Here is a 27537-nt window from a genome sequence, read left to right on the forward strand (position 1 = left end):
TACGTAAACACTCCCAGGCTGACTGGAAACAAGGATGCCTACTCCTACCACTCCCATTTAACACCGTACTGAAGGTTGACTCCACAGTACAATAAGGGGGGGAAAGTTCCCAAAGGTATCCAGATCGGAAAGAAGCAAAACTTTTTATTTGCAGACATGCTTGTCTACATAGAAAATCATATAGAATCTATCCAAAAGCTATTAGAACAAGTGCGTAGGATTCAAGACCAGTCCACAAAAACCAGTGGTATTTCTATATGCAGTAGTCCCACCTTATCTGCAGGGATATGTTCTAAGGCCCCATGGAAGCCTGAAACCACAGGTGGGATGAACCTTACCGTTTTTTCCTACACACACACACACTTTACAGCTTTTCTCTAGCGTATCTGAATGGCCAGCAACACTACTCTTGCGCTCTGGGACCATTGTTAAGTGAAATAAGGGTCACTTGAATATAAGCACAGCACAACCTTGGCAATCTGGTAACTTAAGACAGCTACTGTGTGACTAACAGGCAGGCGGCACATACAGTGTGAATATGCTCAGCGACGGGACGATCAGGTCCCAGGCAGAACAGAGCTACTCAGAAGAGTGCACAATTTAAAACTTACGAATTGTTTACTTCTAGAATTTTCCATTTCATATTTTTTGGCCGCGGTTGACTACAGAAAGTGAAACCATGGATAAGGGGGGACTACTGTAAATAGAAATTGAGATTTAAAAAAAGATCTCTACACTGAAAACTATAAGGCACTACTGTAAGACACTAAATAAATGGATAGAAATACTGTGTTTATGGATCAGAAGACTCAATACTGTTAACAAGCCACTTCTCCCCAAATTGATCTGTAGGTTCAACAGAATCAAAACAAGAATCCCAGCAGACTTTTAAATAGGAATTTAGGAGTCCCAGTATAAGGGCAGTGTTCAGATCAGTGAGAAAAGGATAGATTATTTAACCAACAGCTTTCCATTGGGAATAAGATTGGGCCTCCACATTATACTAAACATAAATTCAAGACAGATAAAAACAAGTGTAAAAAAAATTAAGCCTTACAAGAAATCTGGGAGACTGTAAGTACAACTTAGAGGTAGGGAGATGTTCACCATGACTATAAGGTCTGAAATATATAATTAGATACATTTGATAATAGCGCTTTCCTACAGCAAAAAATAATATATGGGTAAAGTGTGTATGGGAAGCCTCTGAACTATCTTTGCAACTTCTTTGTAAGTCTAAAAATATTCCAAATAAAGTTTACTTAAAAATAAAATGCAGGTCCAGACAGCCAAGATGTAGGCGTAGGTAGAAACACTTTGCTTCCTTGCACAAACAAAAGGATAATAACCAATTTAAAAACAGAGAACAACCAGATCTGCCAGAAAAACAAACTGCATGGGAGTCGGACAACCAAGGAGTTAAAGAAGAAACATTTTTCCAGACTAGCAGGAGGGGTGGAGATGGGCAGCTGGGGCAGAGAGGGCTAGCAGCAAGGCAGCAGCAGGCAGACCAGGTGCGGGGGTGGCTGGAGGAGTGGGCAGGCCCACATTTGCATGCAGATAAACTGCGAGGAACTGGGGACTGAGACTAAGCAACCCAGGGTTTCAGTACGGGGAAATAAATGCTCAAAACCTCTGGCTGAGAAAATCTGTGGGGGTTGCTGGGGCAGGAGAAACTCCCAGCCTCATAGGCAAGTTCCTTGGAGAGACCTACAGGGTCCTAGAATGTACACAAAACCACTTACCTGGGAATCAGCACCAGGAGGGCCCAATTTGCTTGTGGGTAGTGGCAGAAGTGACTGAAATATGGCAGAGAGAAGAGCAAGTGGTACTGTTCCTTCCCAGACCCCTCTCCGACACACAGCATCACAGCATCACAACGCAGCAACATGGCTCACCCTGCCCTGACGAATACCTAAGGCTCCGCCCCTTGTTACGTAACAGACGCGCCAAGACACAGAAATATGGCCCAAGTGAAAGAACAGATCAAAGCTACAGAAAAAATACAACTAAGTGATGAAGAGACAGCCAGCCTATCAGATGCACACTTCAAAGCACTGATTGATAATCAGGATGCTCACAGAATGGTTGAGTATGGTCACAGAATAAAGTGAAGGGCTATGCAAAGTGAAATAAAGAAAAACTCATGGGGAACCAACAGTAAAGGGAAGGAAACTAGGATTCAAACCAATGGTTTGGACCAGAAGGAAGAAATAAATATCCAACCAGAACAGAATGAAGAAACAAGAGTTTAAAAAAATGACAAGAGGCTTAGGAACCTCTGGGACAATTTTAAATATTCCAACATCTGAATCATACAGGTGCCAGAAGAAGAGGAAGAGCAAGAAATGGAACACTTATTTGAATACATAATGAAGGAGAATTTCCCTAATCTGGCAAAGAAAATAGACTTCGTGGAAGTTCAGAGTCCTAAAGAAGTTAGACCCAAGGAAGAACACACCAAGGCACATAATTACATTAGCCAAGATTAAAATGAAGGAGAGAATCCTAGAAGCAGCAAGAGATAAGGGGACAGTCACCTACAAAGGAGTTCCCATGAGACTATCACCTGACTTCTCAAAAGAAACCTTGCAGGCAAGAAGGGCATGGAAAGCATTCAAACTCATGAAATCCAAAGACCTATATCCAAGATTGCTCTATCCAGCAAAGCTTTCATTTAGAATGGAAGGGCAGATAAAGTACTTCCCAGATAAGGTAAAATTAAAGGAGTTCATCATCATCAAGTTCTTATTATAAGAAAAGTTAAATGGACTTATTGAAGAAAAAGATGATAAAAAATGTGAACAGTAAAATGACAACAAATTCACAACTATCAACAACTGACCCCCCTCCCCCAAAGGAACTAAGCAAACAACTAGAACAGGAACAGATCCACAGAAATGGAGATCACATGGAAGATGTTATCAGTGAAGAGGGGGAGGGGAGAGAATGGTGGAAAAGGAACAGGGAATAAGAAGCGTAAGTGGTAGGTACAAAATAAAGAGGGGGAGATTAAGAATAATGTGGGAAATAGAGAAGCCAAGGAACTTATACGTACAACCCATGGACATGAACTAAGGTGGGAGAATGAAGATGGGAGCAGGTAAGAGGGGAGAGGAATAACGGGGAGAAAAACATGGGACAACTCTAAGCACATAATCAATAAAATGTATTAAAAATAATTAAAATGCCAAAGGTTAAAGATATAGACAGCCCTGGCTGGCGTGACTCAGTAAATTGAGCACTGGCCTTCGAACCAAAGGGTCACTGGTTCAATTCCCAGCCAGGGCATGTGCCTGGATTGTAGGCCTGGTCCTTAGCCGGAGGCGCACAAAAGGCAACCACACATTGATGTTTCTCTCCTTCTTTCTCTCTGCTTTTCTCTAAAAATAAATACATAAAATCTTTTTTTCAACAATTTTATTTTCTGTTCAAGTAGTTTTCTGCCTTTTACCTCCATCCCAGCCCACGCCCTCAGCCCTCTCCACCTCCCTCCCGTTTCCTGGCTCTCTGTGCCTTACTCATCCCAGAAATCATCTTCCTATGCCTCAGTTTCTTATCTTGAAAATGCAGACAACAGAGGTTAGTATTTAGAGGACTACTGTGAGGATAAAATAATACTTGCAAAGGGCTGAGAATGGCAAGAATTGGCTGTTATCACTCTCTCAACTTGCCCTGCCGCCCCACTTCCTTGCCTTTTAGCATGGCCCCCCACCTAGGACGCGTAGGTAGGATGGAAAGGCAATGCCATTCGTTCTTGTGTAACAGGCTCCCATCGTGCTGTTGTAACACAGCGGTATGTAGAGATGTGTTACTCATACTACTTACGGTACTATAGTTTGTAAGTAGTTTGCCTTTTCTTTTTTGTAAATTAGGTGATTAAAGGTTCTGTCTTTAAATTCATTGCTCCATCGCCCTTGTTCTGGCGTGCGCTGGGTGGGAGGAGAAGGGGCGTGGCGTTATGCCAGTCCTACCGGATTGCCACCCTTGCCCACCCTTGTTTTTGTCCATGTGTCCTTTATACTTGTTCCTGCAGACCCTTCCCCTTTTCCTCTGAAATTCCCTCCCCTTTCCCCTCTGTTCTCAATTTCAGTGTCTTTGGTTATATTTTGCTTGTTTGTTTTGTTGATTAGGTTCCTGTTAAAGGTGAGATCATATGGTATTTGTCTTATAAAATCTTTTAATTTTTTTAGAATAGTTTTAAAGCTTAACAGTTTTTTAAAGATTTTATTTATTTATTTATCTTTAGAGGGGGAGGAGAGAGGGAGAAAACATCAGTGTATGGTTGCCTTTCGTGCATCCCCTGCTGGGAACTGGCCTGTAGGGAACCAGCCTGCAACCCAGGCATGTGCCCTGACTGGGAATCGAACCACAATCCTCTGGTTCGCAGGCTTGTGCTCAATCCACTGAGCTACACCAGCCAGGGTTTGTCTTATAAAATCTTTTTTAAAAAGTTAAAAATAAAAGATATAAAATCTTACAAGGAGCAAGAGAAAAGCAGATAGTCACCTACAAAGGAGTTCCCATTAAGAATGTCAGCTGATTTCTCAAAAGAAACTTTGTAGGCTAGAAGGGACTAGAGCAAGAAGTATTCAAAGTGATGAAAATTGAGGATTTACAACCTAGATTACTCTATCCAGAAAAGCTATCATTTAGACTTGAAGGGCAGATAAAGTACTTCCTGGGCAAGGTATAAGTAAAGGAGTTCATCATCACCATGTCATTATAAAATGAAATGTTAAAGGGGCTTTTTTAAGAAGATCAAAACTATGAACATTTAAGTGGCAGTAAATTAACTATCAACAATTGAATCCAAAAAACATACTAAGCAAACAAGTAGAACAAAACAGAATAGTAGATATGGAGACCATTTAGAGGGTTATCAGTTGGGAGGGGAAAGTAGGAAAATGGCAAAAAAAGGTGCAGGAATTAAGAAGTACAAATTGGTAGGTACAGAATAGACAAGGGCAGGTTAAGAATAGCATAGGAAATGGAGTAGGTGAAGAACTTATATTCATGACCCATGGACATGAATTAAGGGGGGGTACTGCCACAGAAAATGGGGGGTACTGGGTGGAGAGGGAGGGGCAAGGGGGAAAAATTGGGACAACTCTCAAAGCACAATCAATAAAATATATTTAAAAATTCTAAGACTACTAGAGTAGAACCTCTTAAATAGTCTTTTATGATCTTTTTATTTTTAAGATGAGGATTGTAGTACTCATCTCTTCACAATTTAATAATAGACCAGTTTATTTTCCAGCTGATTTACTTTAAAAAATGAAATTATTTTGATGAATTCAGCAACTCCTTCCTGAAGGAAGGCGGGTATCAGACACGAAGAAAGGTTTCCAACAATTGAGAAGCTCAGCAAATGCTTCCCTTTGGGCTGGGACCAGAATGCAGGGTTACCTGAATGGTTTGGAATATTTATGAATAATGACCACAGGGTAAATTAGTGTTTCCATTCTTAGAGTAACAAACTACAGAAATGATCCCTGAAAGTATAGTTTTGGTATTTCCATTCTTGTAAAAACACCTACAGACAAACCATAAGGCAGCAATACATTAGTATTTACATTTATTTCATGTATGCAGTTTACACACTATTGAACAAAATTAAAATGCAAACGAATATACAAATACCACAATAAGCATTATCAAATAAAATAACTGGCACTAGTGTTATAAGCATAGTAATGGACCTGTGCGAAAAAGTGATGTAAAAAGACTGCAGCCCATGGCATTTTTCTTTTTAGCAAAAGAAAATGCTCAGTAGCACCATAATGGCAATACTTAAAAGACACACGTAAGATTGAACATTTTACCTGCTATCTTGAGGTTAACCTGTTTTATTTAAGTGAATTACACAGGAATTAAACAGTACAGGCAGAAATTTGGCCAACTTCTGTTTATGTCAGCTGAACATCTCTCATAAACAAAAGCAAAAAATAAAGCCAGCTATACATGGACCCTCCTTAGTACTTGGTACAAACTGCACTGTATTTCGATTTCATGAATGGAGAAGATACACATGTGTTAAAAACTGAGGTTATGTGGAGTTATTCACTAAAGCCTGAGTATGTCTTTGGTAGGCTAATACTTTTTCAGCATTGTTATTAATCATATTTATGTTTACCTATCCTCTATTTTTCTATACAATCCAAGGTAGTTAGAGAGGACATTATGGAAAATAATACAGCAAAAGCCCCAAATAACTAGACCCTTAAAATCCAGTCTATACCAAAGGCACCAAGAATCAATGGGGTGCAAACATTCACTTAGTGAAAGGTGACTGTTTTGTAATACTTATCAACTAACAGAATTTCTTTTGCAGTTTTATAGATCTTATTTGGTGTTGTCAGTATACTTATTACCTACCTTTATCATTTTCTTCTATGATGGCATCAACAATATACAAGATATATAGAGTACCAGGTATTTCTATTTCAAAGTTGTGCAAAAACCGCCACAATCCTGCTCAAAGTATCTAAGTATCCAAATGGTAGCAAATGGGCTGCATTAAGCTTTACATATCCACATTGCATATGAAAAAAAAGTATGCCCAGTTATGAGTAGAAATGTTACAAAGAGAATCATATACTGAGAGTGACCTGCAAGGCTCTTTAAACAGTACCCCTTAGTGGTTTCAATAAAATGTCACTAACCACTAAACCCCAAACCTCACATTTTCTTCATAAGGATGCTGGAGAACTGCATTAGTATTTTATATTGATTATAAATTAAGCCAAATTTCTACCTAAGTACACAAGCACGTGGTTCAGGCAGTATTTTGTGGCAAAAGCACAAAACATACTTCTCTGAACAATTACTGTCCTTACAATAATGCACTTTTAAAGCCTTCATGTCATAGTTTGGTAATTAAGATCACATGAAACCCACTGTGTTGCTGAACACAGAAAATATATGTAACTTGGCCTTTGCTGGTAACTTGAAACTTAAGAGTAGTCCCACGTAGTTCAGCCAGCTCCAAACAAGATTGTTCAGTGGTCATTATTTTGCAGCATTTGTAGGCCTAAATTTCAGTCTGAATTGCAACTTTTAATTCCATCGTCTGATGTGAGTGGTTGTTATTTGTTTCTCTCAGTGCATCACCAAAATACAAATCAACATCGGGTTTCACTCCACTGTTACTGAGTTCTTCAGCAATGTGATTCAACTGTGGCACTTCTGAACACGAAGCAGTCTTGGTAAGCACAGAAATGCTACACTGATGCGGGGAATTTTCCAGGCGGTCATTTTCTACCTCAGGAAGAATGTTAACAGTAGCAAAACGCGTGTGATAATCGTTGGAACCATGGCTGCAAGAAGTTTTCATGCTTTCTAGGTCAGAACAACTAAATTCAGAAAAATGGCTGGAGTGGGAATCCGCCACGGACGGCACACTGTCACTGAGTGACGGGGCCTCAAATTCACTGGAGTTCGTGCTCTGTTGTTCCAGCAGCTGTGCGTCCATGTCTTCTCTGGTTTCATTTATCTTCATGTTACTCTTTTTCCTCAGTTTACCACTTTTTGATTTCTTTCCCGTTGTTGCTTCTTTGGACCACTTGGTGGCACCGGATTTGCCTTCGGGCAGGCCGCTGGCAGAGCCACCAGGATGACTTCGGGCGGCACTGCCGTCCTCCACACTGCTGCTTCCGCTGTTGTGCCTGAACTTGGACGGCTTCGATTCGATATCTACTTGCACTTCCATACTGTTGCCTTCTCTGAAACATAAGAGTAACAAATGTGAATAAATTTCTAACTTCCTTTTCATTTTTATTCAGAGGACAGCAAAGGGGGAAGGGTTCTTGTGAAAAAGTAAAAAAACTATATAAAAGATAAAAGAACTAATTAATGCAGGCTACATTCTACTTAAAAAACTGCTTTAAATAAAAGGACTACAATACTGCTTCAACTAAGAGAGAAACAGAAGAAGCTACATTTACCTACTCAAAATGGACAAGTCAGTGGTTAGTAGTATATTCAGAACTGTGTAACCATCACCATTGCCTAACTTTAAACACTGCCATCGCCCCCCAGGGAAACCCTATTCCGATTAGCAGTCAGTTCCAACCCTCCTCTCCCCACACCCCTGGCAACTACTAATTTACTTTCTGTCCCCAAGGATTGGCCTATTCTGGACATCTCATCTTTTATCTTCCCAGAGAACTTAATCGTTGATAACTATTATTCATGGTATCTTTGCCTAATGATAGAGATAACTTTTTAAATTCATTTTTAAAATACTTCTGACTTTACAATAATTCCTTCCTTACTTGTCCAGTGGGATGTAGGAATTCAGAATGGACCCGGCCATCGCTTTGGTGCTGGCGCTATCACTAACTGTGCCCAAGCTGACCGTGCCAGACTCTCCACTTAGACTGTACCGTTCTTTCTGTACATCTGCTTGTACTTCCAACCTGAAGAGGGGAATATCAGATAAATAAAATTACATGTAATATCAGTACTACTCTAATATGTCTGTCTGAATAATTCAGTTCAGTTAAGAGCCTTAGTAACAATAAGCTAGTCTAGAAACAACTATAAACATTGCTTTTAAAAGTTTTTTAAAATTTGATTATTCAAATTATACTGCAGCGCACTGGATAGTACCAGCCATCCAAATGAAATGGAAAATCAGCTGTCTGCCAAGTAAGGTGGTAACAGAACAACACACAAGGACACAAAGGGGTTTAACTTAAATATGCTCTATTATTTTCACTCAGGATGTGCATTTGCTTGGCATGCTCAGTGCAAAACACAAAACCCAAAGACATTAAAAACTATGCTTTGTGACAAATCAGTGAATCAAAAAATCCTGGGCACCTATGCATCAAATAACTATAAATTTGATGCTTGAGTCTTTAAAAAAGACATAATATACATTGCTGTAACTTGGAAGTTTGTGTTTAAAAGCAAACTACCTGGTCCTGGCTGGTGTAGCTCAGTGGATTGAGCACAGGCCTGCGAACCAGAGGATCGCAGTTCAATTCCAAGTCAGGGCACATGCCTGGGTTGCAGGTTTAGGTCCCTGGTTGGGGGTGTGTGAGAGGCACCCACACACTGATGTTTCTCTCCCTCTCTTTCTCCTTCCCTTCCCCTCTTTCTAAAAATAAGTAAATAAAATCTTTTTAAAGATGGGAGAATTTATGCCTTAGACTTGATTTTTACCACATCATGGATATGTCACAGAAAATCCAAACAAGTAAAACATCTCCTTATCCACTGTTTACCAATCATTTCATTTTTTAAACATTACTGACACAGTAGGGTAATATGTAATAATGTTGAAAATTCTCATCACATTAGTAATTCGTAGTTAACAGAAAGCGAAAACACAACAAAACAAAGCGCGCTCTCCTTACCTGTTGTAACAGTTCACCATGGCACTCCCGGACAGGCTGCCCGTTATACTGGCTCCAGCCAGCGCCATGGTGCTGGCCGTCTCACTCAGGTTGTCTCGGATGGCTCCTATCCGATCCATGTGGCTCCCACTTGCGCTCAAACTGCCAGTCAGACCACCAACGCTCCCTTCCCCTATGCTAGGGTTGTGTCTTGCTTCTGCTACTGAAGTTGTGTCTAAATGCAAATAGTTCAAAGAAATCAGTAAGTACAACTATTAACATCTCTCTTCTTAAATTCCTCCATAATTTCGGACAGGTCATTTTGTCATATAAATTACACAGCATACACAGGAGTAGGGGACACCTACTTCTGGGGTTAAAGTAAAGGGAAATATGTCAGAGAGCCAAGGTGGATGAAGAACTGGCCTTCAGTTTTAGATGGTCACTACTTGTTTATAATCCAGAAGATTTAGGAATTCTATAAAGAACCCACTTGAAAAATCTAGCTAATTTTAGAGGAAAAGTATGTGGCAGTTTTCAATAAGGGTATCATGTAAAGAGTTTGTTATTCTCTAGGTCAGTAAGAATGGGCCAAAGTTGATTTTTAGATATACTCCATGGTCTCAACTGAATATAAGGTACTACAAGAGCTGATACCACTATATTCCGATCTTACAGTACTTTTCACATGCTCTGTATTGAAGGATTCATTTATTTGCTCCAATTTGGTTCCCATTACACATACCCAACACTGTTTTAAGCACTGGGCACATAGTGGATCAAAGAGACAAATATTCTGCCCTCAAAAATCTTACGTTCTAGTTGAGGAAAGCAACTAAAACTATATGGTAATACATCCTATGAGAAAAAACATAAAGCAGAGTAAAGGGGAGTAAAAGGCAGTGACAGTGATGAGGAGTGTGCACGCCTGTGTGCTACTTACACAGTGTGTTCAGAGAAGGCCTCTCTGACAAAGTAACACTCACAGAGGCTCAAAGAAAGTGGAGGAGTCAGCCGTAAGTTACCTTTGGGAAGAACACTCCAGGCAGACAGCACTGCCAGTTTAAAAGCTAGCAAGGGAAAGGGTGCTGGGCACCCCTGAAAACATCAAGGAGGCATGGTATAAAACAGGAGTGTCAAGAGGTGAGTTCAGAGATGTAGCCCAGTACAGATCATGTAGGGCTTTCTGGGTCATACTCAGGACTCTGGACTTTTTTCCTCCCAGTATAGTTAGAGTAACTGTGCTGAGCACAAGAAAGACATGATATGAGCTATGTTTTACAACTATCACTATGGCTGCACAGTGGGACAGGCAGTGGAAACCGAGAAGCTGATGGATCAGTTAAAAGCTTATTACTATAGTCCAGGAAACAGGATAGTAGCTTAGACTAATAGAATTGGAGAGGTGTGAATGGTTGGATTATGGCTAAATATTGAAGCAAGTAGAAGAATTGCTGATAGATCAGATGCAGCATAAGAAGTCAAAAGGGAAGAGTCATCATGAGTGCAAGTTTTTAGCCTAAGCAACACCAAGAATGGAGAAGCTACTTATTGAGGAGAGGGTAACAGAAAGAACAACAGGTTTTAGAGTGAAGAGTTTGGTTACCAACAAGTTAAATTCTCAATTACACATTCAAGTGCAGATTTTAAAAAAACAGTTAGATGTACAAGTGTGAAGTTTAGAGGAGAGTTCTAGCCTAGCTATACATTTAAGAGCAGTCAGTGTATATATTATTTAATAAATAGATTACCTGTGGAGTGAGTGTAGTTAAGGAAGAGAAGCCTCAGAACTGAGTCCTGGGAAACTCCAAAATTTTGAGGTTAGGAGAGAAAAATGAACTAGAAAAGAAGACTAAGATGTGGCCAGGAAAGATAATAAGAAATGTTTTCCCAGGTCCTAGCCAAGGGGCTCATTTGGCTGGAGCACTGTCCTGTGCACCAAAAGGTTGAGAGTTCGATTCCTGGTCGGGGCCCATGCCAAAGCATGTGCAAAGCAACTGATGTTGTGGTGCATCAATGACTGACTGTCTGTCTGTCTGTCTGTCTCTCTCTCTCTCTCTCTCAAATCAGCGAAAATATCCTCGGGTGAGAATTGGTGAAAAAGAAATGGTTTTCCAGAAATTAAGTAAAGAAAATGTTTCAAGAAGGAGGGTACAGTCTACCAAGTCAAATGTCCTCTAACATCAAGATGAAAACCAAGCACTGACCACTACATTTGGTACCACAGAGGGGAGCGGCAACTGCCCTGGTGGATGGCACAGATGAAAGTCTGGGCCCTGGCTGGTGTAGCTCAGTGGACTGAGCGAGGGCCTGCGAACCAGACGATCGCGGTTCGATTCCCAGTCAGGGCACATGCCTGGGTTGCAGGCCAGTTCCTGGCAGGGGCCAGTTCCCGGCAGGAGCCAGTTCCCAGCAGGGGATGCATGAGAAGCAACCATACATTGATGTTTCTCTTCCTTTCTCCTTCCCTTCCCCTCTAAAGATAAATAAATAAAATATTTAAAAAAAATAGTTATAAAAGAAAGTCTGGAGTGGCAGGGACCAAAATTTGACTGGAGTGAGTTCAAGACAGAATGGGAGGTAAGACAGTAGCCATTATCTTTGCACATCTGCCTGATTATTTCCCTAAAACAAATTTCTATGGCAAGAATTTCTGGAGCATAAAACATGCACATGCTTTAAGGTTTATTAACTTATACTCCTATTGGCAGTCTGTCTATGAGGGCTTTTTAATTCTCCAATTATTGATCTAATTCATATTTCTTTGAATAATATTAGGTTGATACCCACCTGCCATCTGTATTTCTTCTTTTATGAACTGTATTACTCTTCATATGCTTTTCTTACTAATTTGGAACGTTTTAGGCAGAATTTAAGATTAAAGTTCTACAATTTCTAAGCCATTATGTTTCCACTGCAGGTTAGGTACCCAGCACTATCCCCCCTCTCATCCATTCACCTTTCCCTGGCAGTCCATCCCGCAGAGGCACTTCTGGACCAACACTGTTAGGCCTCGTGAAAGAAGGGCCGTGAAAACCCTGGCTCGCATGCTGTCTACAGCCCCCCTACTTAAATTACCAGTGAGTACATTTTTTCCTTTTTAAAGGACTTACCCACAGCTGTGTTGTTTCCACTAACATTTATGTCATTTTCATCATCAAATTCGATCCTGACTCCTTTTCCATTGCCTGCTGAGACTCCGCAACCTCCACTTCGACAGAGAGAAATCGGCACAACACCGTAGACATAAGCTAACATAATAGGAACACCAATACCTAAAGAAGAATTATATTCGTTATTATGAACCAAAAAATATATCACAGAAACATGGGCTTTAGAAAGTCTTTTCAAGTCGATGTACAGGAGAAAAGTGCTAGGGTTCTGTAGCCCTTGCCAAAAGTGGATTTACCCAGCTCTTTAGGGACAACAAATTCAAAGGTTCTAGCCTTTCAGGTGACACACGAGGGGAAAAAACAAAGATGTAAACCTGTTCAAGTGCCAGGGCTATAAACTGTATTTGGGGAAAGGGGGACGGGGTATCTGCCAACAGTGATTTACTGACTACCCTAAGGCGTGGCCCTTGGGTCCATAGTCCTCGTAACCCACACGGTTACTGAGGGGCTTTCTGTACACTCAGCTTAAGTTGTTTCAACATCAACAAAAAACTTCTTTTAAACTCAACAATATTATATTTTGGGTTCTAACAACTTTTCACAAAACTTTAATTTTACAAAACCTCGAGGTCATTAATATTTGCAAGCATTCTCCTTACCTACAGTTACTGCAGCTACAACTGGAGACACGATCACAGACAATGTTACGCCACCTGCTATCGCCAAATTCCGTTTGTGCTTTGAAACATCCTTGCCTTCATATCTATTGTGAATCTTGATTTAAAAGTAAAAATGGAAGTGAGAAATTAAAGAGGAAATACATTACATATGCATTTACATAAAACAGACTTAGATTTGCTAGAAGTTTCATGATTAAGTTCCTAATTGAAGGTAAACCTGTTATTGTTCTTAAATGATATTCTTACACATAATTTGCTCCTTATTAACTTGCTTACAGAATACAGTGATTTAATAAATTTTATACTTTGTGTTTACTGTTAAACAGTCTTGAGTAAAGCTAGTCTTTATCATTTTATTCAAGAATGGTGTAATCAGATTTTGAGCAGAGAAGGGAGTGAAAGTATTATTTCTAACAGTCACGAGCTGGATGTATGACTGATAGGATTACTTCTAAGAACTGCAGCATTCCGCAGGTTCCTTCTAAATGAGCATCCCTAAATGATGCAAACTGCCTCCTAAGGGTTGTTCCCACAATCATTTTAAAAACTGACCTTAAAAAGCAGTACTAACAAGCAAACATCACTAAATACAATTAGTTTTTTCTCAGATCCCCTTGTATGAAGAAAATATTAGCAAATAACTTAGGATTCAATGTGTTGATTTACAGCCCAAGGTAAGTGGTAGACAAAGAAGAAAAGAGAATCAACCAACAATGCAGTCAGAAGACAGGAATTAGATCTAGTTAGCATCTGTGAACTGTACAGGTGCTGATAAATAAAACTGAGTAACAGTGGCTTGTGAGATATTATATGTACTTCGGTAAATAGCTCACTGTCTTTAACCTCATGGTTTGCCAGGGCTAAAGCTAACAAAAGTACATTTTCCTTAGTTTCAAGACAGATTCAAAACAGTCACAAAAGTGTACAGGTAGTCTCTAAAATAAAAGATTTGACTTATAAACAATATTACAGATGATGCTTAATTAAAAAATCTATTATTATTATGTGGTTATTTTGAAGGCTCTGAAGTGTGAATCTTAGAGGAGCCATTAAACAGTGATGAAACTGGGGTGGGTAGGTAGGCATTGGACAAAGAGTATTGATATTTCCTAATCAGTCCCAGCATGGACCGTATGTTGCCAGGGAATGAGCCTCTACTTTTCCCAAATAGTCTGTGTAGGTAGACTGCAGACTTCCCAAGGTGCCTTTCATGACCCTTTAGTACTGCAACTAATTCCTGCTCCTCCTCACTCCCATTCCGGGAAAACTTAGCACTGAAGCAGAGAAAAGCCAAAGCTGAAAACTGAGGGAGTAGACTCGAAAAGGCAGGCTGCCACGAGAAAGGAGTCTTCCAGAAAATTCTGCACCCTCAAGCTCCACTGTTCAATTCCAGTGATCGTACCATCCCGCTAGTTCTGGCTCAACTCAGTTTTTTCTGTTTGGTGCCACATCTTCTATTTGCTATTACAAATAAAGGTACTTTTTCCATCTTACAAGGCTTCCCAGAGCTGGTTTGTGTCCCTGAACACCAGAGGACATTGATTCAGTGGAAAAGTAATTCATCCTTTGCAACCCTTTGAGTACATGTTCAAAAAAGAGAGACTTGTAACTGCAGCTAAGACTTGAACGATGAGGTAAATAATCTCTCCTCTATAAATTATTTGTAGGATATGTGCTGTGCAGTCCAACAGCCTCTCTTCCCTTCTACTTTTAAGTATCAAATAAACAGTTTTGTTTTCAGCAAAACCTTGCTTGGGATAATAATTATGTGAAAAATTATTACAGTCAGTTACTATGTTTGGGACAACTTAACTTTAGTTATTACATCAACCTTCTAATAAACATTTCACTCATAAATATGTTTTTATTCCGATCCAAAACTAATTTAAAAAAATAGTATGTATTGTTATTTTCCTGATTGTTAAAGTAGTATCTGTTGAATATTAAAAATATTTGGCTCTTGTAAGGAAGAAGATCAGCCTTGCCTTGAGTTTAGTCCCCAAAAAGTCAGAACTAGAATTAAAGTGAAACTATTTAAAGAGAAACAGATTCTGACTCAATATAAGAACTTCCTAACAATTACCATTACTTGGCAACAGAATTGAATGGGCTGTCTCATGAGTCAGTGGCTTCCCCATCAGGGAAGTACCCAAATGGCTAGACTGAAATTTACTAGAAATCTTACACACAGAATTAGTATGCCTGGGTTTAAATCCCAGCTCTGCTTCTTTCTGTGTAACTAAAGATAAATTACATAAACTTTCTTAAATCTCAATATTCTAACACATAAATTGCTGTGACCTTAAAATGAGTTGAAGTACATAAAACACCTACCACACAGTAAGGAAGGACTCAACAAATGTTAGTCTCTCCAACCTCATTTTTCCCCCCACTCCGCCCTCTCCAACCTCATTTTTAAAATCCTGTACTGTGCTCTGCTTAGGTACAGGGCTGAGATTAGGTAATTTCTAAAGTTACTTCTCAATTCTGAAATTCTACTAATTTAGATACCAGATTACTTAGCCAATTCATAAATCATTGCTTTAACCTTCCAAAAAAGAATTACTTGCTTTGCTAATGAAGTGTAATTCAGCATTCATAGGCCAGTGATTAAGTATTTATGTTTGGACTTGCACAAAACTGTTAACAATCTACAAAACAGTATATTTACTAATAGCAGCAACCTGAAGGGGAAAATTTTCAAAGTTGAAAATAATTCAGAAACCAGCTTTCTTTGCCCAAGGTCACATGTTGTTTAGCTATTACCTTTGTATAGACCTGACTATACAAGGCTCTATCCATATGAAACACATCAGGTGTGTATCCACTAGTACTTTGTACTTACAGTTGGCCTATAATGCAAATGCACTAAAGTTTTCAGATTCAGATAATTTTAAAGCAATTTTTTTAAATGCACCCATAGGAACTTGCCAAACCCTGAAAATTTATCACCTCATAAAAAATTGTTATTGTTTTATACTAAAGTTACTAAAAATGACCTTAGTCCTTCAAAGCAAAAATAAAACCAGAGCAAAACAAAAATCATCAACCCTAAACTTAAAGACTTAGAATAAGATACTGAACTACCAGGGCGCTACGCATTTTACCTTGCGGCCCACATACACAGGAATGCCGATAATCATCGCAGGGATAGCAATGCCAGCTATTAAAGCAATCCCAACAGGAGCGCCAACAAGTGTCCCCAACTGCCACAATATTTTCTTCTTTCGGCTCCAGGGTTTCTTCCCCCAAAAAGTACATCCTGACGGACTAATGAAAAAAATTATAATGTTAAGTAATGCATGCAAAACATCACAACAAAAATTACTATAATACAATAACTATAAAAGGAGACTTCTTATACTTAGAAATGAGTTTTTTCTTTCTTAAAAATGAGTTTATTAAATGCCAAAATATCATGGTAAGAACCATTAGACTTCCATTAGCCTCAAAACCTTAGGTTAGTTTTTGAGAAGTAGATTAATGCAAAACATCCTTATTTTACCCCATTTTAGATAAACAATTATCTAATAATATCATAAAGTCGCAATGCGGCTTAAATGAACAAACTTATACATGAGAGAATTCAATGAAAATACTTATGGCCTAGAATAATTACATAGAATTAACATANACTATAAAAGGAAAATATTAGCAAATAACTTAGGATTCAATGTGTTGACTTCTTATACTTAGAAATGAGTTTTTTCTTTCTTAAAAATGAGTTTATTAAATGCCAAAATATCATGGTAAGAACCACTAGACTTCCATTAGCCTCAAAACCTTAGGTTAGTTTTTGAGAAGTAGATTAATGCAAAACATCCTTATTTTACCCCATTTTAGATAAACAATTATCTAATAATATCATAAAGTCGCAATGCGGCTTAAATGAACAAACTTATACATGAGAGAATTCAATGAAAATACTTATGGCCTAGAATAATTACATAGAATTAACATAATTATACAGCTTTCTAGTTTAACAAAAAAAACCAAACAAAAACAGAAACCTGTTTCCCATTTTTAACTAGTTATCAATACTAAATGACTAGCACAATCATTTGGTCCCTTTTAAATTTATGTACCTAGAGTAACGAAGACCCCTTTAGGTACCTCATAAATCCCAAATTTTTCCTAGAATGTCCCTTTGTCTTATAATATCAAATCATTTTTATATTTAGGTCTTATAATAAATTATATTTAGCTATATAGAAATAGCTCCTTCTATACACTTACCTTAGATAATGTAAATCTGAGATTTCTTTCATACACAGCCAACAAAACTCACAACCACAGACAGCACATGTCATGTGATTACAGCTCCCATCATTCATCTTTATTATATAAGCAGCACATCGTGGACACGGCTTTATATCATCGGCTATTAGGAAAATAAACAGATTTGCTTAGTATCTAAAACTGGTCTAAAAATAACAATTTCTATTGGATACTCAATTGTAGCACTGCCAAGAAAAGGGTCATGTGTAGTTTGATAGCTTTAGCCCACTATTTTTAGTATAAAAATAGTTTTTCTTTCCTTCTGAGAAAAGGAACATATTCTACATTAAATTTCAAAATTGTAAACACTTTCAAACACAGTAGCAGTCCAATAAGAACAAAGAATAACAAAATGATAAAAAGAGGGAGGAGAACCAATGACAACAACCAGTGGCAAACTGTGAATTATATAGTTTACTTCTGTCCCTGCCCTTTGGTGTAGTCTTCTCTGAGTGGCACTTCATATGTAGAAATTTTTTAACCATCTCCACATAATTAAAATGCTAGTTATTCTATATACTATTCCTTTAGTGAATGAACACTAATAGGAAGTGACAATTTGATAGTAATCCAAAGTACTATCTATCTATCTACACACACACACACACTATACAAAGTAATATATATATAATATATACATAGGATATACATATATGGCACGGAGTTTACTTGTCTCTTCTAAGTAACATCAACTAGAAGCCCTGTAAAAACAATATGGGCATCTTTAGAGGAGCAGCCTTTTCCTTCTGTTTCAGTTCAAACAGACCGGCCTTGCAAAGAATCAGTACTCGTAATAAAAGGGAGGAGGTAAGCAGTTAAGAAAGAGTTATACAGTTATAAACACTTAATGGAAATGGTTTCAGAATTAAAGTAACCATTTGTTGGTGTGCTCATGACTTTTTCATTTTTTATCATTGCCCTTTACTCATTTATTCACATGGCGCAGTTGCATGCTGCTTGTATAGCAATACGGTCAGAAGGCACAAAGTTGCCAAGTTAAAATCAGGGGGGTACGTAACTTTAGAGCTCATCACAGAGTAAGAGTTATATCAAGTTACACAAATATTTTAAGCTTTAGCATGTACTTAAATAACAATCAGAGCCATTTTACTGTTACTAGCAGCCACGTGCAGTTAAACACCTGCTGCTAGGCACTGAATTCAAGTACTTGTTCCAACTTCTTACATATAAGCATTAAGCTATACTGTTTTCTTTCCTACAAATGTTATGGTCAAATCTTACTGTTTTATCAGTGAATTCAGGTTCCCTCAGTGCTTTTTAGGACCAAAACTCGTTTTTTAACTAAAAAACTGGTCAATGCTCACAATTAGTATTTTAATGATTCCAGAAATTTTGAGCAAACTGTATATAAGCAGATCAAGACAAATGATAAAGAAAATTTAAAATATCCATAATGATTTAAATAATCCACAGAACATTAAGATCTGTGTTAAAAATTTCACCACGCACAATATATGTAATATATTTCTCTCAAAACATTCTCAAAGTGCAAAAATTCCAAATAAAATTGTTTTACTGATCAGATGGTCAATGCTCCATTCCCCAAGCATCAATTCATCCACGTCCTTTATATTACAAAAAGATTTTTCATTCCCACTTAAAATGTGGCAGAGCTTTTGTCTTTTTTGATTACTATACTTTTATTTACCGTTAAAATATAGGCCATTGTTATGTTAGGGGAAAAACAACACCTAGCTGGTGTGGCTCAGTGGACTGAGCGCTGACCTGTGGACCAAAGGGTCCCTGGTTCAATTCCCAGTCCAGGCACATGCCTGGGTTTGCAGGCCACATCCCCTTTAGGGAGGTGGGTGACAGGCAACCACACATTGATGTTTCTCTCTCTTTCTTCCTCCCTTCCCCGCTCTAAAAATAAATGAATAAAATCTTTAAAAAAAACCCAGATTATAAAAATGCTATGTTCTCAAAATCTGTTTTAAAAATGCCCCACCCCACCACATTACTGCAAGGACTTACTATAAATGTTAACAGGGGCGATACTAGTAGGAGATGGGGTGGGGGTAGAAGTCAATTACATACATTTTTATGAAGGGGGAAATATGATAAGTGAAAAATATGTGGTTCCTTTCAAATGTAACTCCAAGTCGTATAAACTCACTAAAAGCTATGAGTCTCATGTACATGCAGTACTGTCACAGTTTAAAGACAAATACAATCGTAATACAAATTATTTAACATGCCATAGGACTAAGCACACTTTTTTATCTTCAGGTTACTGATTAGAAAGAAATAGCTACCTAATTATTATTATTCTACCATTCAATATTAAAAGTGCAGCCAATTTTTCAATGTATCATGAAAATGGGAGACCAAAAAATACCAAGATATCTGGAACAACAAGAATAACTATTTTAGATGGTACATGCCTTTCCTGTTTTTTTTCACAAGTCAGTGAGAAGCCAAGTTCAAGTTTTTAATATTTCTATAGATTACATCAAAAGAAACTATCGCATAAACATTTGTCCTAAGAGTTTGGATTTTTGGAGCATTATAGATAAAAATGCATGTACTCAAAATTTTCAGAACTTAAGACTTTCAAACAAGAAAAAATTCCAAATGAAGTTTGTTTTTTTAAATGAACACTTTGAGAGGCCATATTTGTATAATATATTTATATGTGGCTATCAAAGCATAACACTGCTGAAATAGAGATAAAACTTCCACAGCAACTACTGTGAGAAAAATCAACATTCATCTGGACGACTGAATCATACAGTTTATTTTAAAATTAGTAATACAAGCCATCTCTTAGTCATTTTTTTCCCTTAACGATGGTCCAGACATATGCAAATCTCTAGCAGGTGACTGGTTTCTCCAAGTTTCCCTAACCTCCTATAGGCAGAGCACTTACTCTGAGCCAGGAAATGTGCCAGACTTATGGATGTAAGTGTTACTAGTATGTTCACTTTACAGAGGAAGCAAGTGACTTATTTAGTGTCACACAGAGAGTAAGTGGAGAAGCTGGGATTCGAATCCAGACTGTCCGATTCCAGAGTCTGCTCTCTTACTTTATACGTCTGTATGTCCTGTAACCAACACTCCACCCCACTGAGAGGAGAGGGAGAGCATTTCTAGGCGGACTGCCTGATGGCTACAGCTGACTCTACAGGGAACAGTTTGGGTGTAGTCAGGTCCTCTCTGAATCATTTCTGGGCCCATATCTATGAATTATTATTAATATGTTTAAGTTCCACCCCAAGTCTTGAGGAAAGGTAATAGAAACAAGTCAATCAGCAAACTAGCATGAAAATCCATGTACAGTCTATAAAGTGTTAAATGTTGAATTGAAAGTTTATTTAATTTTAAATAGTCAATTTTAAATTCAATTTTAAATGCTGAATAAGATTTTTTTTCTAGTAGCATAAAGTATATAATTATCTCAATACACTGCTGGTGGGAATATAAATTATTTTCCTAAAAATTTCTGTATTTTCCAAGTTTTTCCCTTTTATAATCAGTGAGAAAGTGAGAATTTTTCTAAAAATTACAGAAATTCCAATAGACAATGAAAATTCTATCAATGTACAATAATTTTTTGAATTTTCATTCACAAAACATTACGATGTTCATAAAATTGTTTTTAATTTTCAAGATTTATGAGATGCATACATTGCCCATATACAGATAGATCCCCAGGTAATTTCTAAACTGCCAACCAAAGACACAAGTTCTTAGTGTCCTCACCACTTAAGGTAAGACTCTGAATCCTTGATCCTGAAATTGAATGAGACATCTGTAAATAAAAAAGTATTTCGCAAAATATATAGTACTGTTTTAAAACTGTAACTTTGTGACATTAACACAATTAGAAATAATACAACAGTAATATACTCAAAATTATTTCATTAAAACTATTTGCTAAGCTTTACATAAAACAGCTTTATAAATATCAGTTTCTGATGATCTTCAGCTATCAGTTAATACTGATACAGAACATCCTGACATACCCCCCCCTTTTTTGTTAATAAAATCTTTCTAATGTCAACACCATTTTCTTCCATAGGAAAGAACGAGTGCTTCTGGAACAGAAATGCTAAAACATAAAACATTTTTGAAAAATGAAAAAAGAAAAGGTGATAACAGGAACTTAATGCTGTATTTTTTACTTAAAGTAACTAGTGTTCTATATTTGTTAAATATTTTATTGAAAAAGGTAGACGTAAGTACCTGCTGCTCCAGACTCCTGACTATAACTGATGGATGAAGAACGTATGGTTCTCAGACGTAAACTCTGGGCTCTCTCTTGTCGAGCAGCATCGCAGGTCTGATTGGGGTGCCAAATCTGTTTACAGTGGTAGCAAAACTCTGTTCCACAGCCTTCTCGCCCGCAAGTTAACTTTGGACAGCTAGCACATCCAAATGCTATCACAGCATATCTTCAAAGAACAAGAAAAAAATTAAAAATGTGACATAAAACGAGTTATTAAGTCAAAATATTATCCAACTTAAATGCTATTCCTGAAAAAGTTTTCTATTTATGATAAGCAAACAGTCATAAGCCCTAACATTATCTCAATATAAAGACAGGGAAAGAAATAACGTTTACAAATGAAGGCATATCAATGGCTAAAAAGCACATTGAAAGTCCAGTTTTAACTTTTAACTTTCAACACTAACTAGGATACCAAACTGTATGCTTGTGTAGTACAAATTTTATAAAAATCCCATTAAATTAGTCTTGTGTGCACACAGAAAAACCAGCAGGAAATACACCAAAGATCTTAACAGCAGGTTTCTGGTATTAGGGTCTTAATTTTCTTTTTTATATATTTATACCTTTCTGATTTTTACAATTATTTGTTACTTTTCAAATCAGAAAGATAAAAAAACCTACCTATTTAAAAATATGATGATAACAGACTAGCTACACCTATCAGGTAGTGGCAAACTGCGCCAGTTCATAGTTTATAATTATCTTGTACGTATGCCTAAATTATGCTGAGTGAAAAAAGTCTACCTGAAAAGTTGCAAACTGTATAATTCTATTTACATAATATTTTAAAGTGAAGAAATTTTAGAAATGCAGAACAGATTAGTAGTTGCCAGAGGACAGGGATGAAGTGAGGGGCGGGGCAGTGAGCAGGTAAGAAGTGTGTTTATAAAAGAGCACTGTGAGGATCTTTGGTGTGATGAATGTTCAGTACCTCCACTATGGTGATGGCTACACAAACCTACAGGTAGTAAAATCATATATAGCTAAATATACACGCACACAAATAACTAAGTATTATAAAACTGGGGAAATTCAGGTAAGATTGATGGACTGCATCAATGCCAATATCCTAGCTGTGATATTGTTTTAAAGCTCTGGAAAACGGTGCCATGAAGGCAAAATCTTATGCAAAGGATGCACAAGATTTCCAGGGAACATTTCTTACAACTATACATGAACCTACAATTATCTTAATAAAACTTCTAATTTAAAAACTGTCTAGGGGTTTCTGGTTCTTTTTGAAAGAAAAACATACAGATCTTATCTATACATAAGAAGCTTTTGTAAGTATCAACCATCTCATTCTACCTGGAAATTTAGGGGAGTTTTCAGGGTTGTTCTTGTTATTAGCAATAAAATGTAAATAACTGTGCCCTGGCTGGGTAACCCAGTTGGTCAGAGAGTTGTGCTGATACACTATAGTTGCAGGTTAAATCCCTGATCAGAGCACATACAAGAATCAACTACTAGCCCTGGCTGGTGTGGCTCAGTGGATTATGCACCGGACTGTGAACCAAACGGTCACAGTTCAATTCCCAGTCAGGGCACACGCCTGGGTTGCGGGCCAGGTCCCCAATAGGGGGTGTGCAAAAGGCCAACCACACGTCAATGTTTCTCTCCCTTTCTTTCTCCTTACTGTTCCTCTCTGAAAATAAATAAAATCTAAAAAAAAATCAACTAATGAATGCATAAAGTGGAACAACCAATTGATGTTTCTCTCCCTCTCTCTGAAATTAATAATTTAAACAAATTTTTGAATAAATTTATTAAAATTATATAACCTATAAAATTATGCCAAGCCAGATGATTCCTCCATTTTTAGATCTGTTGCCCTCTTAATTATCTCACCCTTTAAACTTAAATTTTACACCTTAAAATTCACTTTATTTCTGATAGACTGTTTCTAGTTATTACTGTCAAACATAAATATGTTCAAACACAACTAGATTAAGGGCAATTTAAATCAACACTGGATTATTTAGTAGTGTTTCATTTCGCTGAGCTTAAGGATGCCAAAGGCTTATTCAGTGCAGTCTCAATAAAAAGAAAAAAATTTTCAAAAACTCTACACTTTATTTTCTACCAAGTTATAATCTAATGCAGTCTTTAAAACAGTGATCTCAGTGAAAAGGGCATTCTCTTTAAACCTCTTCTCCATCTACCTTTTCTTGAAGGAGGGAAAAGGAGGACAGACCAGGGAAATCTGTGTGTGTGCAGGGAACAGTGTCAAGACCCAACTTTTTTGTGTGTGTAAGTCACGATTTATTAAGATAGATGAAAAGTTTGGGTTACTCACTCCAAATTCAAGTCCCACCATTTATTACTTGCCTCGTTTTATGTGATTTACATAATCTCCCTACAAGAAGTTTTCCCAAACATAAAACAGGGATTTCAACAGGAAGGCCGAATAAACAAATGATGCTTCAGGGACATTTCTAGTATCTATGAACTTGTGCTTGGTTTATGACCATGTGATCATGAGTTACTATCATTTCTTTATCAGTATAAATAATGTATGCCATTTAGATTGAATATTAATATCATATGTACTCAAATGTTAGAGATAAAATATATATATCTTGTTTTATGCTACTTGTCAGCATTTTCTTTAATGGAAAAGCTAAGATGCCCCACCCCAGAAGTGCACATTCACATACCATTAAATCTAAGATTATCTTTAATAATACTAACCAAATATTTTCATAAATATATATTTTGATGACTGGAAAAGGATAATTTATCTAACAGCTTTTCTTTTCCTAAAAATTATTGCTTACTATGTAAGTATTCTGTGTTCATTTCATTCAACCCCCAAAATAACTGATTAGGCACATTCTAAAATATATCAAGAAATTAAATGTACCTAGCACTCACATATTTTGAAAACAGAATGTTAGGCCTCTTGAACATGAGTTTCACTGTGTGGTGAGCCAAATTTATTTTCCACTGGTTAACAGTTCTCAAATTACAACAAAGTAAATATAATACAAAAGTGTATTGTATTCAATTTCAGAAGTCTCTCTGCTATGGTGCATCAGCCACAATTTGGGAAAAGAGCAGGCTCAGCAGAGGGTCACAGAGGTGACTGAATAGTACTAATTAACTAAACATTTCTGGCTTAAATAGTACCCAAATCTTGGTTTAGAAGATAGCTCCATTTCCTTCAATGATTCATTATTTAACTCAAGCCTTACTTTCTGTCTATGCTACAGCTGAAGACCTCCAGCTACTTGAAATGCTTAAATCTACTTACTTATTAGCAAGAATAGAGGGACAGGAAGAAAGCAAGGAAGATAAAAATGGACCAAACAGGGCAGTCTTTCTAGAAATATTTTTTCATTGGATTAACTAACAGGTGATCCATAGTATGCAAAACTGAAATTTGTTTTTACTATAGTATTTGGTAATTTTTAACACACCCATGTTCAGTATAGTATGCATTATTTTCTGAACTTATCTGACCATGGTATCTATTTCCAGGGAGTTTCACAGTAGTTGGGTTCCACAGCCTACACTATTGACAACCCTGAGGAAGGAGGTAGGGATACCTGTTACAGTGGTATATCCTGCCTAGAGCAAATTCCTTATGAAGCAACAAACTACGCCTAGTATGAAATGTAATCCTAAAAGAGATACAACAATCCCAATAAAATTTTTAATTAAAAAAATGAGAAATAGCCTTGGCTGGTGTGGCTCAGCGGATTGAGTGCAGTCTTGCTAAACAAAGGGTCGCTGGCTCAATTCTCAGTCAGGGCACATGCCTGGGTTGCAGGCCAGGTCCCCAGTAAGGGGTACTCAAGAGTCAACCATACATTGATGTTTCTCTCCCTCTTCCTCCCTCTCTAAAAATAAATAAATAAAATCTCTAAAAAAGAGAGAAATAAGGACAAAGAAAGATTATCCAGGTGTTCAAGATAACTTTTCAAAAACACAAAGCTTTAACACAACTTTAAAGAACAAAAAATATATAATCAGAAATGCCAAAAAAAATTTAAGATTTTATTTATCTATTTTTAGAGAGAAGGGAAGGAAGGGAGAAAGAGAGGAAGAGAAACATTGATGTGTGAGAGATACATTGTCTCTCGCACACCTAAATGAGGATCTGGCCTGCACACCAGGCATGTGTCCTGACTAGGAATTGAACTGGTGACCTTTGGGGTCACAGGCTGGCACTGAATCCACTGAGCCACACCAACCAAGTCAGATTTTATATAAAAATTAATAAGCCCATGTTTCCGCTTCTAATAAGCTATTATTTTACAGTGGAAAAGGAGTGACTTGATTAGTATATTTGGGAAGGTCTAGACAGGTGAGGCTCATCTCCTGGTTCCCTTCCAGGATCTGCTTCCCTTCAAAAGATTCATTCTATTCTGCTTTCCGCTACATGCTGCAGGGAAGGCCTCCACTGTCAAGAGAACCGCCCAGACTATTTGGAGAAATCTGTCTAATTTAGGGGTAGAGTGTCAGCAAGCTTTTTGACTATAATATATAATATGTAAAACCACATTTTTTAGTCCACTAATGAGTAAGACAAAGCTGACACGTTATGTGTGTTGTATATAGCAACTTGATTCTTAGCAAGGGTGTGAGGGGAAGAATGTTATTTTTATTGGTTCCCTAAAACTCCACCAAAATATCATAGTATCAGTTAATAATGTTTGGTGTAGCAGTTGTAGATATTGGATTGCTTGGTATTAAAATATACCTAGATTAATTGTTTTCAATGAAGAAAAAACTGAAAAGTGCAAACTTTCAGCTCAAGCTATTAACTCTTAGAATACATTTATGAATATTCTAATGCATGAGATTTATTACTAGTAATAAATTACAATTTTCCCTGAAACACAATTTAATCTTACGGCTCCCAATAGACATAACCTGCTGTTTTCTATTCATGTACTTGTTTCCTCCAGACAAAATCAAAAGTTGGATTTGTTCACTGTATAAAATTTCTAAAAGGTCAGCCTACAAAACCACTTCCAACATGTCAAATGATAGTAAAGTTATGGTTAAAACCATTTTTTGTAGGATTGGAATTAGAGTCATATGAATACTAACTAGAATTCTGAAAGTAATATTTTTTAGTCCCTACGCCTATGGTCCCACTTTTAAAAATCCATTATGAACAGCATACTCCACCAGAATAGGTTAATACTTAGAGCCATTAAATGTCAACAAATCAGTTTGAAACTATGCAAACCTGATTACAGTTGATCACCACATTGCTTTAAAATGGTTTATTAACTGTTCCTAGAATACATGATTTATATTAGTGGCATATAGTCAGAATGGTTCATTCAACAAGTCTATATTGAGCATGGGGGTTACCTGTGGTTACAAAGAAAAACACTTTTTTTTGCCCTTGAAGGGTTCACAGACATTAAATCATTAATTATATTCTACATCTTTTGAAAGTTTCCCAGCAAAGTCAGAAGCACTCACATGAAACAAAAGGGAAAATGTGTGCAGATAGAAGTGCAGTATTGGTCAATTAAAACGTGAGGACACAAGCTAAAGTGCCAACTATTTGCTATCTGCCTAGACAATATACAAACTAGGCCTCCTAGGCAGAAGATAATCAGATATTTTTATCCAAGACAGGTTCTACGCTTTCCCTGTACACGTCTCTCATCCCAGGTCTTCTCAGCAATGGCCAGATTTTTCTCTGAACCTCTGTGAAGCTACACGCTCTAGAAGCGGTCTAGCTAACTTTACCCTGGTTAAATACAGCACCCAGGTTTTTTTTTAATTGTTTGTTTTTGTTTTTTTTAGAAACAGTGTACTTTAAACAAGGTTAATGTGCTCCAGCCCGTAGAAGAGTGGAAAGAATGTGTGATCAGAAACCCTGAGAGATCTCAAATAGAAAC

At 37.3% G+C, this 27537-nt stretch overlaps 1 protein-coding gene across 1 annotated transcript in view; it reads right to left on the bottom strand.

The window, feature by feature from the left end:
- Positions 1-5567: 5567 nt before the first annotated feature.
- Positions 5568-27537, bottom strand: part of RNF19A (ring finger protein 19A, RBR E3 ubiquitin protein ligase) — a 45792-nt gene continuing 23822 nt past the window's right edge. The window contains exons 3-10 of the mRNA XM_037048282.1: positions 21625-21833; positions 17377-17521; positions 16248-16410; positions 13120-13234; positions 12461-12622; positions 9369-9582; positions 8280-8423; positions 5568-7727 (exon numbers count right to left, since the gene is read on the bottom strand). Coding sequence (XP_036904177.1) covers positions 7037-7727; positions 8280-8423; positions 9369-9582; positions 12461-12622; positions 13120-13234; positions 16248-16410; positions 17377-17521; positions 21625-21833 — 1843 coding nt within the window. The 3' untranslated portion in view covers positions 5568-7036. The remainder of the gene's footprint in view (positions 7728-8279; positions 8424-9368; positions 9583-12460; positions 12623-13119; positions 13235-16247; positions 16411-17376; positions 17522-21624; positions 21834-27537) is intronic.

Source organism: Sturnira hondurensis, unplaced genomic scaffold, assembly GCF_014824575.4.
Source record: "Sturnira hondurensis isolate 20B ecotype Veracruz unplaced genomic scaffold, ASM1482457v3 Scaffold0006413, whole genome shotgun sequence".
Lineage (NCBI taxonomy): Eukaryota > Metazoa > Chordata > Mammalia > Chiroptera > Phyllostomidae > Sturnira > Sturnira hondurensis.